Below are 17,653 nucleotides of genomic sequence, written 5' to 3'. Positions count from 1 at the left end.
AGATTACAATGAGATTTTCCCCAGTCTCATGTAAGGATTCCTCCAGAATCATAATGGCATTAGCTGCACATTTTGATTTAGAGTTACATCAAATGGATGTAAAGACGAAATTTCTGAATGAGGATTTAAAAGAAAAAGTTTACATGAAACAACCCAAGGGTTTTATCATGGAAGGTAAGGAAGATATGGGATGCCGCCTGATGAAATCCATTTATGGATTAAGACAAGCCTCTAGACAGTGGTATCTAAAGTTTAATGAAACAATTACAAGTTTTGGATTTAAAAAGAATATTGAGGACAACTGCATTTATGCAAAGTTTTAAAATGGAAAATATATTTTCCTAATCTTGTATATGGATGATATCTTGCTTGCTAGCAGTGATGTTAGTCTGCTACAAGAAACAAAGAAGTTATTGTCCTCAAATTTTGATATAACAGATATTGGTGAAGCATCATATGTTTTGGGCATAAAAATTCACTGAGATAGGGAAAATGGAGTTTTAGGATTATCGCAGAAGGCCTATTTAGAAAAGGTTCTTAAAAAGTATAATATGCATGCGAGTAAAGCCACACCTGCTCCTATAGTCAAGGGCGACAGTTCTGAAAATTCCAATGTCCCAAGAACCAGTATGAGATCGATCAAATGAAAGCAGTACCATATGCTTCGGCTGTTGGAAGCTTACAGATGCACAAGTGTGCACTCGCCCTGATTTAGCTTTTATTACCGGGGTACTCGGTAGATATCAAGACAATCCAGGCATAGAGCATTGGAAGATGGTAAAGAAAGCTTTGTGTTATGCGCAAGGCACGAAGGACCTCATGCTAACATACAGAAGATCTGATTCCCTAGAGATAAGAGGGTATTCAGACACAGATTTTGCGGGGGACAGAGATGATAGAAAATCCACGTTAGGATACATGTTCACTCTCGCTGGAGGGGCTATTTCGCGGAGAAGCTCCAAACAGTTAATAGTTGCATCGCCCACGATGTATGTAGAATTTATAGCATATTATGAGGCCACGAGGCAGGCGATATGGTTAAAGAAATTTATACCCGACTTGAAAGTGTTAGATTGCATTCACAAACCACTAAAGATGTACTGTGACAACCGGCCCGCAGTATTCTATGCTCAGAACAACAAGTCGAGTAATGCTGCCAAAACAATAGAGATAATGTATTATGTTGTGAAAGATAAAATCCAGGATCACACTATAAGTCTCGAGCATATAAGGGGATATGCTTGCAGATCCGCTCACGAAAGGCTTACCACCCAATGTGTTCAAGGAACACATAGCCGGCATGGGTTTAAGGGAAAGCCTATGACTCCTGGATCATGAGAGGCCCAAAAGGAACAATTTTTTTTTTCAAAACAGAGGGGTATGTTGTAGCTGTCTGATTTTATCGGCAATTGAGCTGTGACGATGAAACATGTTCTATGTATTGATCTGTGATGAAACGAGTAAAGTAAAGAGTATATGATTAAAAGTAAAGTTGAGATTAAGGGGGACAATGTTAGGTTGATCTCCTCCCGTGTGGGCCCAACGGCCCACCGGACCCTTAGATCCGCGTCCTGATCGGGGACGCTCAACCCATTTATGGTTGACGGCCCCCTGTCACGCGGGCTATATAAAGAGGTGGGGCCGGGGCACGCACTACGAGGTTCGTCGCACCGCCGCACACCCCACCAACACAACCTACTGGTCTAGGTTAGCCTCGAAGTGACGGGAAGCACCACTGCCACCACCTCGCTCTCTCTCTGTTGTCACCATCGCCACCATCGCCATGGCTTCCAGCTCTGGCTCCACGAGCGCGGGAGAAGGTAAAACCCCATCCCCTCTTACCACTGCTGCCGAAATCCTGGCCTACATGATCCCATGGATCTATCACCATCATCTTATCAGAATATTGTTGCTGCTCTGCCAGCCACAGTCTTGTACCAAACGCAGGAAATTATGGGGTGGGATTATTGGGGAATTGAGGGCCCGTTGGGGGTGTAAAAACACCAGTGCCGAACAAGGCCTTAGAGTATCTCCACTAGTCCCCCCAAGAAGCCTCCCCAAGTCATTTTTTGGGCGCCTGCGGGCAAAAACTGCCCCACTCGGGCCCCAACTCGTTATTTTTTGCCGGTAAAAGCAAAAATTCGCGCCGGCGACCCCCATGCCACACCCAGCGCACCGGGGGCTCCTAGAGGCCTAATCTCGCCTTTTTGTGGGCGCTGGCCCACCAGCCAGCATCTCTCTCCTGTTAACTCACTTTTGTGGGCGCTGGCCCACCCACATGCTCCCTCCTCTCTCTTTCCCTCCACACACACGGGCACCGAACTCCACCGCTCCCGTCCCCGCCGCTTGGCACGCCTCAGCCTCGTCGACGCCGGAGACCTGCTCGTGCCCGACGCCGAGGCGGCGGCCGAGGAGGCCACCACCTTCCGCGCCCGTCCTCCGCGCCGCGGGCGTCGCCGTCGCGGCCTCCACGGCCGCTGTCGACCTGTGCTGCTGAGCTCCTCCTCCGCATCTAGCCACACCCAATCCGGTACAAAGCCCCTAGCAGAGCAGAGTAGCATCCAATTCCAACCCGAGCTTGAGCTTGGGCAGAGTGTGAGAAGCAAGCAGAGGACGATGGGCACGCCGACGGCGACTGTAGCGGCTCTGGCGCTGCTGCTGCTGCTGTGCGTCTCCATGTCCTCCTTGTCCGGCTGCTTGGCGGCGCAGTACAAGGTGGGCGGGCTGGACGCGTGGGGGATCCCGCCGTCCACCAAGCCGGACGTGTACGTGCGGTGGGCCAAGTCCGTCCCCGTCAAGCTCGGCGACGCCCTCTTCTTCCTCTACCCGCCCAGCCAGGACAGCGCCGTCCAGGTCACCGCCAAGGCCTTCGCCGCCTGCGACGTCTCCGACCCGCTGCTCAAGCCCTCCGCGGACGACTCTAGCGGCTCTGCCGAATCCGCGAGGACGACGAGCTGCGCCGGCTTGGCCTCCTCGCCTACTGGCTCGCCTTTCTTCGTTGCCCCGCGGCTGCAGTCCAAGGGCGGCGAGCTGCCTACTGCCGGAGCGCGTGTTCGCGCTCCTCTCCGGCCCGCTCCCTTGCGCTGTCGCCTCCGGGCGGATGGCCGACGAAGGCGCTGCCGCACTGCGACGGAATCGCGGCGGCCGTTGCTGCTTCTGTTGGCGACTCCAATGGGTTACAGGCAGAGCGCGGCGACAAGCACAAGATGGCCGTGGGCGCGGGCGCGCTCTGGGGCGCAACGAGTGGAAATTTTTCCGCTCCCAGTCAATTTTTTTTGCTGGCAGCCCCCAAGTGACGAAAGAAATGCCTCCTAGGAACGCAACGGCTGGAGATGCTCTTAGCAAACAATACTGGGACACGTCTTCGTGGCCGTGGCCGCGCAAAAACCACTGGGCATCGGCGCACGAACGCAGCATCCTCCCCCACCACCACCACCTTCCCAAAGTCCAAACTCCAATCCCCTTGCTCGCCAAACCCCCATTCCCCAATACAATCCCTACTCCCACCGCGATTTCCAAATGGTAACGCCGAGCGCCTCCTTCTCCGCCGCGCTCGTAGTCGAGGATTTCCCATCGGTGCGTCTGATTCGCTTCCCTTGAAGGGAGAAGGTTTTCCTTTTTACTTGATTGAATTTGAACTGGATTTCCCTTCTCGTTGTGCCGCGCAGTTGGAGAGGGATGACAAGATGGAGATGCCACCGGACAAGCACCGGGAGGTGTTCGACCTCGCACAGTGTGGCGCCCGCGCCTTCCGGGAGCGCCGCTTCGACGAGGTAATCCACTAACTTGCCCACTCTGTTCGTCCTATGTAGCCCGATTGCACCCGACGGTGTCCGATGGTTTGACGGCAGCAGCTTCAGTTATCGGGAGAGGATGGGAACTGGATTGGGACTGACTAGGGCAAGTGCATGTAAGATGTAACAGGGCTACGGGCGGCTTAGTTTTGTATGTTGATGCACGAGTGCCTGAATTGGTGAATGGTGTGATGCGAACAGAAAATTTAGTGCGGCATGCTGATATATCTTTTGTACCAGCACCGGAAAGGAAATACTGTGTTCATGTTAGTTAGTCAATTTTTCGAGAAAACGCTTGCGTTTCATTTCGTTGGAAAGATGGACGAGAGAACAATCCTCCTAGGAGGTGAGTTTTACAATGTCATGAGCCCGATCAATGGACATCCCAGGATGTGGGCAGAACAACCCTAAGCCCCTGGGCTCCTGCCTTTGCCCAACATCGGGCCTCGTCTTTGATCCTATCAACTAGCGAATCGATGGAGGGCATCGCATTGTCGAAGACACATGCATTCCTGTGCTTCCATATCATCCAGGGAACGAGCAAGGCGATGGAATCGAGGGCCTTTCGATGCGTCAGCGGCATATGTTCCTTCGCGCGCAGCCACCATTCCATGACAGTGGGTTCCTGATCTGGTGCCTGGATCGGCATGCGCAACCAGTCCAGGATGGTATGCCAAGTTTGTCGAGCAAAGGGACAGGCCAGGAGCAGGTGTTGGATTGTTTCCTTGGCCTGGTCGCAAAGGAGACATCTGGGATGATGCTGCAGTCTGAGCCGCGCAAGCCTTTCTGCCATCCAGCAGCGATCTTGGTTGGCCAACCAGTGGAAGAATTTTACCCGTGGTGGTGCCCAGCTTTTCCAAACCAACTTCCAGGAGGGGCACTGCGTAGATCCCCGGAAAGTGGCCGCATAACATGACTGCGCCGAGTAGATGCCGTTGGCCGTCCACTTCCAGAGCAGCCAGTCTGGCTCGTTCGAGAGGATCGTGCAGTGCACGATCTGCCAAAGCAGTAGGTATTGGCCGATCTCGTGAAGACCGAGGACCCGGCGAGCCCTTCCGCCACCGTTCTCTCTTTACGTCGCCATTTGGGGATGCACTGGTAGAGCAGGGGTGCGAGCTCGCGGACCGACTGCCCATTAATCCAGCAATCCTCCCAAAACAGGGCCGTCGAGCCATTCCCAATGGCTCACATCAGTTTATGATGCTTCTTAATTACAGGAATGGTTGATTTAGTAACTAATGAGGCTTGTCTCTTTGGGACATTAGATGTTTGCGGTTTTACATGTTCTAGTCCTTCTATTTTGGACATTCTTGTTGTCATGGAGCTGGTAGGGCACTGCCTCATTCGACTATGATAACTTTCTGTAACTATGGACAAAACCCAGTAAAGGTTTCGACTATTGTTGCATCACTGCATAAATATTTGAACAATATTGAAACGTTGGCTAAAGGGGGAAGAATCCCTTGCTAACTGCCCGTTAGTTAGATAGGATATGAGACCTCTGTGCAGAAATACCTCTGGATAACACCCCAGCGGAATGCATTTTACGCGGACTCAAACACGGGTGGGTGAGACCACCACCGTGGGCTCTAGCCACTGAGCTAGTGCTTAGTTCTCAATATTCGAATAATGTTACCTCCTTACCTGGCTCAAATGTTAAAATGACATCTAGTTTTATTTATCTTAGCGCTGGCAGTCATTTTTCTTGTCATTTATATCCTTTACTTTTCTGAGATATTCATTGTGAGACGTGCGTATCTCATCCCTTGTTTCATTAGAGATAATTAGTAAGGATATCTATTTAGTTACGAAAGAAGGGGAGCCTTGGCGCAGTTGTAAAGCTGCTGCCTTGTGACCATGAGGTCACGGGTTCAAGTCCTGGAAACAGCCTCTTACAGAAATGTAGGGAAAGGCTGCGTACAATAGACCCAAAATGGTCGTACCCTTCCCCTGACCCTGCTCAAGCGGGAGCTACATGCACCGGGCTACCCTTTTTTATCTATTTAGTTACGAAAGATATGGTTCAGTTAGGAAGACAGAGACATGGTTTGTTAGGAAAGTTGAGATTCTATTCTTTGGCTTCAAGTCGAATCTTCCCTATAAAAGGGACACCATGTACCCTATAAGGATTATGGAACAAATGAGAATAAACTAGTAAAGATCTAATCCCCGTCCCCAACCTTCCCTCCCTGTCATCCCTGGCACCATGGCCGGCCAAGCCTCCCTCCTTGGAGCTGTACCCCCAACCCTTTCACGTTCATCGGCCTAGGACCGTGACAACTTGGTATCAGACTTACCGATCCTCGGCCAATCCCCACCACCATTCCACATTCACTTGCACAAACTTGATTACTCGATCTGTTGACTTCATTGTTTATGATGCTTGATATGGTTCTGTTTCAGGCTATTTCATTTTATTCTAAAGCTCACAATTTGAGATCAGGAGATCCGATTATCCTTAGCAATCGAAGTTCTGCTTTCTGTTTGTAAGTTCCTTCACAATGTTATATTAATGCCATTCTTATGCAATATAGGTAAGCAGTTATGCTACTGCTCAGAAATCCATATTGAAATATTTGGTCTGTATTCATGACCCTTTCGTGGCTGCTTTTATGGCAGGATAAGTCAAGTTCTGAGGGAGAGATCAGCAGCCGACTCAGAGTACCAGCCATTGAATGGCCTTGATCCTACAACACATGCAGAGGTATGAGTAGCTAAAAAGGTCTTCCTCACCAATGTGAAATTCAGATTTGAAAATAAGTGAATGTATGGATCATTAATTCTTATTATTTTGTAAGTAAATTTTGCTGCAGTTAGCTCTGAAGGATGCAGAGAAGGTAGTAACTACCCACGGTAATTCTCCTAGGCCATATCTTCTCAAGGCATACGCACTTATTCTGGTAACACCCTGAAACTTTACTTTTGTTCTTTTTATATATCTTAGCTTCAGCATTATTTCATGGGGACAACACCCAATGCTTACGCCTGGATAGTATAATTCAATTTAGCTGTAGCTTTTCACCATCTAGGATAGTTTATTGGGATTTGCAGGAGAACTTTGGTTGACTTGGTTGACGTTTTGGTTATTTAGCCTCACACTGTATCTTACTCATTTAAACTGTTCCATTGATTATACCTCTAGTTTTGCGCTCTTGCAGACTCCCACCACCACCAGTACTTCAAAATTATTTATTTCTGCTCCTTATTTTCATTTTCTTTCACATGAGTTGAGTTTAAGATCTGTCCACCTGATCCAAAAATATAAGGTGGTAATTACGCACCAAAATTTGGAAGAACATTGTACATGCCGCAGTCTGCCAAATTACAAAGTACTGGTGGGAATTTGCAAAAGCAGAGAAGACAGAGCACACTATTCTCGCACCATTGGTGCAATTATCTCCTACATATCTGTTTCTATGATATTTTGTTCTACAGATTTGCATTGTAATTATATGCTTTGTAATACAGTTATTTTTCATATTGTCAAGACTTACAATATATAAGTTCTAATTTTGTCCAAGCAGAAAGAAGTTCAGTATTCTTACCAGAAATATGCTTCTGTAATGTCATGTTGCTTTATCACTTTATTATGGACAGGCTACCTTTAAGAGGACAATAGCTGATCTGAGAGTCCTTAAGACATAAATTCAACAACTTTTATCAGTCCTCCCTTATTATCATCTGTTGGGGTAACCCTTGGATCGTGTTTCCTTGCATATGCAGCTGGAGCGATATCAGGAGGCACGTGAGTCCCTTCTGGCTGGTCTTCAAGTTGATCCCCTCAGGTACGATTGTTGATCCATGGTGATATTCATATTCACTGAATAGGTAGCAGATATTCGAAGGTGATACTGATCCTCTTGCACATTTTGTAATACTTGTTTGCTACATGTATAGCCATATCCTGCAAACCTGCCTCAGTGATCTGGATAGAAGTACAAATGCTGCAGCCAGAGCAAGATGCCCAAGGCTAGATAGGACTGATGATTTTGAGTGCACATTGTGTTTTAAACTATTGTTTGAACCAGTTACCACTCCATGTGGGCACACGTTCTGTCGCTCTTGTTTACATCAGGCAATGGATCACGGTGAGCTCAGCAAATATTAATATACTTGATTAGCTGCTTTTGTTAGTTTGAGCTTCACATCATGTGCTACTTTCAATAGGCAATAAGTGCCCCATGTGTCGGACAGTTCTTTTTATTGGTCCAAGAACTTATCCTATAAGGTACTTTTTGTTGTCTTACAAAATTAGATTTATTCATTTGAACTGAAGTTTCGTTTCCCTTTAGGCATTCATTTTTCCCTTGATTTCTCTGATGTTAGTCATGTTTCAATGCCTCAGCGTAACATTGAGCAACATAATTCAGAAAAATTTCCCTGAAGAATATGCTGAGAGGAGGTCAGAACATGAAAATATGACATATGCAGGCATTGATTTGATGCCTCTCTTTGTTATGGATGTCGTATTACCATGCCAAAAGATGGCACTGAACATATTTGAACCTCGCTACAGGCTGATGGTACAACTATTGCAATTTAGTTTTTTTGTTTGTAAGATGCATTTGTCTACAGCTATGCACCTTCTGATTTAATCAACATATCTTACTGCATGGTTGCAAGTTGATATGTAGCTTGCAGGTGTAGCTAAGTAAGATTCATCATATTTTCCCAGAAAGCTTGCTGTACAAAATTGTAGGTTGAATAATCAGAACATATATTTTCCCTAAATCCTTATTGTAAACTCTTAATGTAAATAAAACAGAAATAAAAAATATCTTTCTATCCGTCACCTTCTGGTATCAAATCTGTACAAAATTCCAGATGGGTATTTCTTCTTTGTTTACATAGTTGACCATATTGCTATCCATCCATTTGCATTGAGATGTTTTCTCGAATACGCAGGAGAGCTGCCGTATCATTGCACTAAAAAGTCAAAAGTCAAAAGTCAAAATACAACCCCGAACCCCACCCACACACCACTTAATGAGTAAATTACAAGCACGCCACTGACTATTAACGACCTCGACCAAAAAAGCAGAAGCTATAAGGCGGCTACATCATGCTGCCCTATTAAACACACAATCATTCCTGTGATTCCACAACCTCCATTGAGTTGTAACTTAGCTTATTTGCTATGTTTTAAAACACTGCTAGGATATGTTTTATCAATATATTCACAGCCTTGTTTTCCCCATTGGAAACAGGTAAGGAGAATAATGGAAGGGAATCATCGGATGGGAATGGTCAGTTTCAAATCTGAGATATTATGCTTGCCTAAAGAGTTCATTCATTGACTGATTATATAATCCAGGTTGCTATTGATTCTGCGACGGGAACTATAGCTGACTGTGGTTGTGAGGTGGAAATTCTTGAGTGAGTCCAGTTTTCTTCATTTTTTGTCAAAATTCTGCCAACACTTCCGGTCTCACCTGTCTTCATAAATGTGTAGGTGCGAGCCACTTCCAGATGGACGTTTTTATCTAGAGGTAAATTCATGCTCTGTTTGCAAGATTACCAACCATTTGTGTGCACGCCTGTCTTTTCAAGGTTTATATTACACACATTGACTACCTAGAAAGAACCACCAAAATACAAATAGTGCCACAACCGAAGCATTTTAGAACTTGCCCATGCCTGGTCAGGTTGACCTGCTATCCAGCAACAACTCAGCTGGTGGTGTTGCATGTAAAAACTTAGCTGTCAGCGACCCAAAATACTACCAAGGCTAGATCTTCCAGAAGTGCTGCCATGGCAGCCACATCAGCAGCAGCGTCGACAAGAAGCGCTACCATGGCAGCCAAGGCAGCAAGCCCACCAAGCCACTTGTACATGGGCCGGACCTGAAGATGTGCACCCTGCTGAACAGGGCCAAGTACAAATACCAGCACGACGAGTAGCAGGAGATTATCCGGTCTTGGATCTGGCGATTCGGCACGATGGCTCTATCTTCTTCTACCTCCGGCTCCCTCCCCTGTTCGCCTTTCTTTTTCCTCAAGACCTGTATCCGAACTGAATTCCTCTGTAGTTATGTGAGATTAGTGAATTGTGAGTTGGGATCCTAACATCGTGGTATCAGAGCCTCCCTCCAGCCTTCCGATTCATCTCCAATTCGTCCCCAAATTCACACAAATTTCTGCCCAATTTTTTTTCTAGCACACAATTCTATCCACCACCATGCATCTGGAAGTAAAAGCTTACCTGGACAAGCTTTGTGCGGAGACGAAAGCACACTACGACGCCTGGGACAAGCAGTTTGAGCTGCGAGCGACCTTGCTCACTCCAGGAGCTCTGCCTCCGCCATTGACGTGCTCGGCCGTCATGGCCTCCGATGGCGGTCTCTCCATCGGCACCACCATCCCTATGGTTGTTCCTGACGCCTTCTCCGCCACCACCCATGCCCGAGAGGTCCCTGCGGTCGCCCACGACGCATCCCCAATCTGTATCGAGATAGTGCCCTTCACCTGTATGATGGAGTGCTCGACCCAGATCGACGTTGTCGCCAGTGTCGACGAGGTCCACGACACCGCCACCACCATCCACTCTGAGCTCAGGGTTGATCTCATCCTTCGGGAGGTCGAGCAACCCACAACTGCGCAGGCGACACCCTCAATCAGCACCGGTGCATCCTCTACCGCCAAGGTCGTCCCTCCGGTGGCGACCACAACCGATGTCGACCCTAGGGCCAGCGTGCAGGAACTAGATGACTCACCATTGCCCTACTTCAACACCTTTCCTCTAGCAGCGAGCGAGTTGGACTACAACATCATCCTCTTCGTCTCCAGCAACCTTACTGCACCTCCGCCAACCAAGTGCTCGGCATAATCCCTCGCCCATAAGAGCGATTGGGTGATGCCTCTTCTCACTACCAACGATGCCTTTCCCCGGTTGGTTTCCCCAGTGACCAGCGAGGCGGACCACTATGACGTCGTCGACACCATCGGCATTGCTGCCCCGAGAAGCACCACCTATTCGACAGGAAGCCTTGACCACGATGAGCGCATGCGTCCATCCTACATTGAGCAACAACAATGGCTGCCCCCTATTTGAGTGCAGATTGCTGTGAACAACGCTGCCATGTTCCATGGCATAACTCACGACTGCATCTATGGTGATTCTGGATATGTGTGGAGGCCACAGGACCGCCAACCAAGGGCGTGGAATAAATTGGCAGAATGGTTATCTCCTACTCCGTATGCTACTGTGGTTGTGCATCCGTTTTTTGTGCGTGAAGAACCCGGGTGCTTCGAGCATAGAACTATTAAGCACAAATGGTCTTCAGTTCATGCAGTTCAAGTGCCAGATCCAACGGATCAGCCTCTCATTTGCCTTCAAGATGAACAATTGCAGTCTTGGTATTCTCCAGATCGCGCAACACTCTTTTCTCGAGAAAACGCAAAGGACCTTTGCGTTTCTTTGCATTGAAAAAGGTAGGAGTTCAGTTACAAGTGTCCGAGGAAGCGCGGATTACATCAAGATCAGTGCACATCCCAGGTTTGTGGTAACACTATCCTAAGGCCAGTCGCCCCGGCTTGTGCCCAAGAGTGAGCGTCGTCCTTGAACCTATCGACTAGCGTATGAAGGGAGGGTCTTTCGTTGTCAAAGAAGCAGCTATTTCTATGCTTACAGATCATCCAAGGCACAAGCAGCGCGACGGATTTCAGAGCCTTGTGAAGGATCGGCGGCGTGTTCCCCTTGGCGTGCAGCCACCTGTCCATAAGAGTAGGCTTCTGGTTGGGTGTTGGGGCCGAGATGCGCAGCCAGGCCAGAACCTCGTGCCAGGCCTGTCGGGCGAGGGGGCAAATCCAGCAGCAGGTGGCGAAGCGTTTCCGGTGCTTGATCACAAAGTAAGCAGCGCGGGTGGTGTTGCAGGCTGTGGCGAGCCAGCAGTTCAACAGCGGTCCTGGTTGGCTAACCCGTGGAAGAACTTGACCCATGGCCATGGCACGCAACTCTTCCAAACTAGCTTCCAAGAGTAGCAGGTCATCGATCCGTGGAACGTTGCCGTATAGCATGACTGCGCCGAGTAGGTGCCATTCGCGGACAACTTCCATATCAGCCTGTCAGGGGCGTCGGAGAGCTCGATGCTCTGCATGATCTGCCATAATTGCAGGTACTGCCCGATCTCGTTGATGCAAGGGTGCCGTGGATGTCACGAGCCCAGGTGTTGTGCTGTAGGGTGGAACCCTAATGGCCGATCTTTCACGAAATGGAGGGGATTTCCCGAAGAACATGATGAACACAAGAGAGGAAAACACTCAAATCAACGAGATCCAATCACACATGTGCTAAATCCACATACACAAAGGGGAGATACAAGATCCAAAGTCAACAAGGGAGGATACATGGTAGCTAGTTCATCCCAATCCGTGAGGTAAGAGGTCTTGAATCCACTAGGGGGATCTTCCCTCAAGAGGGGTCTTGAATCCACTTAGGGGATCTTCTCCTTTAGGAGGTCTCGGTCTCCAAAGGAGTAGGGATAAGTGGATGAGCAAGGCTCAATCTCAATGTTGAGCTATCACAATGCTAACCCTAAAACATGGGCAGAGTTGGAGTATATATAGTCTAGGGGTAGGTGGAGTTACATGGGCTTCGGCCCAAGTCATGCCCGCAGGCAAGGTCCGGATGATCCGGGTGACCGTCCGGATCGTTCGGATGTGTCGTGGAGGCAGCGGCTGGTCCGGTCGTCCAGGTCCTGGTCCAGATGTCTGGCTCCATCCGGATGATCCGGAGCTGGTCCGGACGATCCGGCTTCGTCGAGGAGGCTGCAGTAGTCTTGGTGCGCGGTAGCCGGATCGTCCGGGACTTGGTCAGGATCATCCGGGTAGCTGCTGACTTGCTCGTTTTCTTCTCCGTCTTCACGTTCCTCTTCTCCCTTCGTTCGGCCTTGCTCTTTAGCTTGTCCATTGCTAGTTCCTTGGTACCTGAGTATGCAAAGTGTCTCTGTTTGAGGTAGTAGCCATGTCTCGTGTGTTTCGAAAGGGAATTGCAAGAGGAGAGATGTCACCTCGGTCTCGAGAGCTCTTGCACGTGCATGTGTCATCGGTCCACTTGGCACTTGGGGAGACGAAGGTAGGTCCATGGGGATGCTCCGCACCACCCCCCCCCCCCCCCCCCCCCCCCGCGGGAAAGATCCGACCTCAGATCGAAAGCCTCATCACCATGGAAGGGAGATAGGTCCGTGACGTTGAAGATGTCACTCATGTTATACTTCGCGTGGGATGTCGATCTTGTAGGCGTTGTTGTTGTATTGTGCTAGCACCTTGAAGGGTCCGTCGGCTCGAGCTAGTAGCTTGGACTTGCGTTCGTCGGGGAAGCGGTCCTTGCGGAGGTGTAGCCACACAATATCTCCAATGTTGACTATCATGGGTTGTTTGTTGATGTTGAGCTTTGTCACGAGTCATTGTACTTGGCGCTCGATCGTTTGCCTTGTATCATTATGCACTTTCTTGAGATAGCTTGCGCCATGTTGATGCGCTCTTGTAGAGGTAGTGGTAGAATGTCCAATGGGGACAATGGATTAAATCCATAAACGACCTCGAAGGGGGACTTGCCGGTAGTAGAATGTCTTGCTCGATTGTAGGCGTACTCGGCGATGTGCAAGCATTCCTCCCACTTCTTGACGTTTTTCTTGATCAAGACTCGAAGAAGTGAAGATAGCGTCTGATTGGTGACCTCCTTTTGGCTGTCGGTTTGTGGATGGTATGCTGAAGAGAAGAGTAGCTTGATTTCGAGCTTGGCGCATAGGGTCTTCCAAAAGTAGCTAAGGAACTTGACGTCGCGGTCCGACACTATAATCTTGGGCACTCCATGCAGACGCAAGATTTCCCTACAAAAGAGATTTGCAACATGTGAAGCATCGTCTATCTTGTTGCATGGAATAAAGTGTGCCATTTTAGAGAAACGGTCCACAATAACAAATACCGAATCTTTTCCATTTTGAGTTCTAGGCAAACCAAGCACAAAGTTCATACTAATATCTTCCCATGGGTGATACGGAATAGGAAGTGACATATAGAGACCATGAGATTGAACTTTGAACTTAGTTTTGCGACATGTAGAGCATCGGTTGGTGTAGCGGGAGACGTCGCGAAACATCTTGGGCCAAAAGTAGTTCTTGGAGAGCGAAGCGAATGTCTTGCCGCGTCCAAAGTGTCCCATAAGTACTCTGCCGTGAGCCTCTTGCAAAAGCAACAAACGAAAAGAAGACTCAGGGATACTGAGTTTGTTAGCTCTCATAAGATAATCATCCTTGATATAATATCGCTCCCAAGTGTGATGTGTTAGACATTTTGCAAAAGGAATGGCAAATGAAGCATCATGTGCATATAAGTCTTTGATGTGCTAGAATCCTATGACATTCAATTCAAGTTGAGTTACAAGCATGCATTTGCGGGAAAGAGCGTCCGCCACAACATTTTTCTTACCCTTGATATACTTGGTAACATAAGGAAATGACACAATGAACTCACTCCATTTGGCATGTCGCTTATTCAATTTTGTTTGACCTTAAAGGTATTTAATCCTCTCTTGCTCCATTTGGATGACAAATTGACGAGGATGAAGATAATGCTCCCAAGCATGCAAGACTCACCAAAGCATACAACTTCATATATGGGGTAGTTAAGTTGTGCTCCGGAAAGTTTTTCACCAATGGGTCGCTTTTCTTGCATCAACACACCACCCATGCCATTACCTCTAGCGTCGCAATGCACTTTAAAAGTTTTATCAAAATTAGGTAAAGCAAGTAATGGATCATGTGTAAGCAAGTTCTTAAGCTCCTCAAATGCGGTAGCTTGAGAGGGTCCCAAACAAAGGGTGCATTCTTCTTGCTCAAAGCATGTAATGGTGATGCAATAGTGCTAATGTCCTTAACGAATCTATAATAGAAACCGGCTAGGCCAAGGAAGCTACGCACTTGTTGCAAGTTTGTTGGTTGTGGCCTAGTTTTAATAGCATCAATTTTAGCTTCATCGACATGATCACCCTTAGAAGACACAACAAAACCCAAGAAAACAAGCTTGTCAACACCGAATGTGCATTTCTCCATATTAGCATAAAGTCGTTCGTTTCCAAGAGTTTGCAAAACGGCCCTAAGATAGGTGACATGATCTTCTAGAGATTCACTGAACACAAGTATATCATCAAAGTAGACCACAACAAATATGCCAATGTATTTGCGAAGAACATAATGCATAACACACATGAAAGTGCTAGGTGCTTCAGATAAGCCCATAGGCATGACTAGCCACTCATACAAGCCAAACTTGGTTTTGAAAGTGGTTTTTCATTCATCACCCTCTTGAATGCGAATTTGGTAATAGCCACTTTTAAGATCAATTTTTGAGAAAATGGTGGCTCCGCTAAGCTCATCTAGCATATCATTAAGGCGTGGAATGGGATGCCTATAGCGAACGGTGATAGCATTTATTGGACGGCAATCAGAACACATGCGAAAACTACCATCCCTCTTAGGCACAAGAATAACCGGAACGGCACAAGGACTTAAGCTCTCACATACATGCCCATTGTCAATGAGGCGTTGTACTTGTTTTTGTATTTCTTTGGGGTTGACGCGGTATGGTGCCTGTTCGGTAGGGGTGCACCGGGGATGAGGTCGATGCGGTGTTCGATGTCACGAAGTGGAGGTAATCCGGGAGGTAGCTCATCGGGAAACACGTCCTTGAACTCTTGCAATAGATTAGACAACACTAGAGGTAGATGGTGAGAGGTGTTAGTTCTTGCTGCTTCATCTTTGCACACTAGGACAGTGAAGAACACTCGATGGGCGCTCACACACAACTCTCATATCTCTTTTGGTGGCTAAAAGCACTAAGTTTTTCCTGTCACTTATCGTGGAGGCACTCAATTTTGGCTTGTGGCGCTCACTCTCTTTGGTGGCTCACTCTCTCACTATTCTCTCCATGATAGGTGGATGCTTGCTTGTCGGTGATCACTTGGCTTGGCGACATGGGTCGTAGCACGTACTCCTTTCCTTTTGTCGTATTCAGGGCTCCGTAAACCCAAGAAGGTTTGAACTCTGGGGCGTGTGCGAAGATCTCCACCAACTCTAACCTCAAGCTCACCACCCCACGGCCTAGCCTCGTCGAGTTCGTGCGAGCGGGGAAGATGAAGATGGCAGTTTACCCAGGTTCGGGCCACCTTGCGGTGTAAAACCCTACTCCTGCTTTGTGGTGGATTGGCCTCACGAGGAGGCTGAGGATGAACTAGTACAGTGGATGAGCGGCTTCGCGAGGGCTCGGGTAGTGGAGGTGGAATGGATCCGATCCCTCTCTACGGTGGAGGCTAGCCTATATTTATAGTGGCCTTGGTCATCTCCCTCATAATTTAGGCGGGAAGGGATCCCACAATGGCCCATTTTGAAAGGGGACAAGTAGTACATCTTATCCTGACGAAAGGTGGTCTTCACCTGCAAAGCTTCTGGCCATGATGCAGCGGTGGGCTTGGTGATGACATTCGTCCCGTCGAGCTCGTGGTCTTGATCTCATTGCACCAGAATGGAAAGCTTTCGGGCCTTCCTCGGGAACTTGCGCCTGGCCTTGCTCCCTTAGCACCGAAAAGGAAACTGTCCTCCTCTGCGCCTGCTGGCGCCCGCTTGGCCTTGGTCGTCATGGCTTACGTCATGGAGAGCCTCGTGAGGCTGGGTACCTGCATAGAAACCTCCGCTCCTCGGGAGGCAGGCTCGGAGAGCTGCCCCTCGGGAGGCCTTGATGTCGTTCTCCTTGCGAGGCCGGGGGGCCCTTACGAGGGTTTTTGGAGCATATCACGAAGCATTTTGAGCGAGTAACCCATTAAGCAACACCTCACCCCCTTTTAATAGTATTGACTTTTCCTATGGACTCAATGTGATCTTGGATCACTAAAAGTAAAATGTAGAGTCTTGTGCTTTGAGCTTGAGCCAATCTTTTGTCCTTAGCATTTTGAGGGGTCCACTTTCTAATCCATGCCATGCCAATCATTGAGCTTTCCTGAAATATTTATCTTAAAATAGCATTAGCTCAATGAGCTATATGTTGTTAGGAATTACCAAAACCACCCAGGGATAGTTGCACTTTCATCATGGTATCAGACGTTTAGGTTTTCCGCACCTCACCATGGCTCCGCCGTCAAAACCTCCACCGTTGCCGTCGCGGCCTCTCTTCACCGTTGCCGATGCTCGCGCCACCGGTGCTCTGACTCTTACTACCTCCAGCTCCACCTTCCAACATCCAATGCAAGCAGCTCCGATCTCCCTTGCTGACTCCATTGCTGATGTTTCTCCTTTCATCCCTATTTGCCTTGATCTAGCTTTGCATAACTATTATCATTGGCGACATCTTTTCCATATTCATCTCGACAGATGCGGTCTTCGGCATCACATCGAGTCTACGTCCGCAGCCGGCAAATCCACGTTGGGTCCAAGACGATCTAGCAATTATCCAATGGATATACACCCGCATCTCGACAGAGCTGTTCAATCTCGTCTCCAACGACGGTGCCACTGCAGCCGAGCTATGTGCCTCTCTTCGTCAGCTCTTTCAAGATAACAGCGACGCCCGGACCAACGCACTTCACACGGAGCTCCGCACCATCGCCCAAGGGGACTCACCGGTCACTATCTTCTGCCAACGGATCAAGGCCATCGGTGATGAGCTTTGGGAGCTTGGCGATCATGTGGAGGTTCGCACCCTATCAATGCTCTGCTCGTTGGCCTTGGAGATCAATTCGAGAAGCAAGTCGCCTTCATCCCCATGATGCGTCCTCATCCTTCTTTTGCTGAGGTTCGCTCTATGCTGCAGCTTGAATCTCTCACACAAGCCCGCAAGGCCGCTCGTCCGCACCAAGTCTTCCACACAAGC

At 48.4% G+C, this 17,653-nt stretch overlaps 2 protein-coding genes across 3 annotated transcripts in view; both read left to right on the top strand.

Annotated features, from left to right (window-relative positions):
- Positions 1-2,340: 2,340 nt before the first annotated feature.
- LOC109771983 (uncharacterized) lies at positions 2,341-3,315 on the top strand. Its single transcript, XM_073496465.1, has one exon. It carries the CDS (start codon positions 2,617-2,619, stop codon positions 3,313-3,315), a length of 699 nt encoding a protein of 232 aa, XP_073352566.1. The 5' UTR covers positions 2,341-2,616.
- Positions 2,610-17,653, top strand: part of LOC109771972 (uncharacterized) — a 43,046-nt gene continuing 28,002 nt past the window's right edge. For both annotated transcript variants that reach the window (XM_020330669.4, XM_073496464.1), the window contains exons 1-12: positions 2,610-3,576; positions 3,669-3,773; positions 6,198-6,280; positions 6,414-6,498; positions 6,608-6,694; positions 7,518-7,579; positions 7,692-7,882; positions 7,962-8,022; positions 8,140-8,317; positions 9,002-9,040; positions 9,109-9,170; positions 9,247-9,283. In XM_020330669.4, coding sequence (XP_020186258.1) covers positions 3,520-3,576; positions 3,669-3,773; positions 6,198-6,280; positions 6,414-6,498; positions 6,608-6,694; positions 7,518-7,579; positions 7,692-7,882; positions 7,962-8,022; positions 8,140-8,317; positions 9,002-9,040; positions 9,109-9,170; positions 9,247-9,283 — 1,047 coding nt within the window. In that variant the 5' untranslated portion in view covers positions 2,610-3,519. The remainder of the gene's footprint in view (positions 3,577-3,668; positions 3,774-6,197; positions 6,281-6,413; positions 6,499-6,607; positions 6,695-7,517; positions 7,580-7,691; positions 7,883-7,961; positions 8,023-8,139; positions 8,318-9,001; positions 9,041-9,108; positions 9,171-9,246; positions 9,284-17,653) is intronic.

This window comes from Aegilops tauschii, chromosome 4 (assembly GCF_002575655.3).
Source record: "Aegilops tauschii subsp. strangulata cultivar AL8/78 chromosome 4, Aet v6.0, whole genome shotgun sequence".
Lineage (NCBI taxonomy): Eukaryota > Viridiplantae > Streptophyta > Magnoliopsida > Poales > Poaceae > Aegilops > Aegilops tauschii.
Note: the sequence above shows the minus strand (reverse complement) of the source record. Positions and strands in the feature narration are given on the sequence as shown.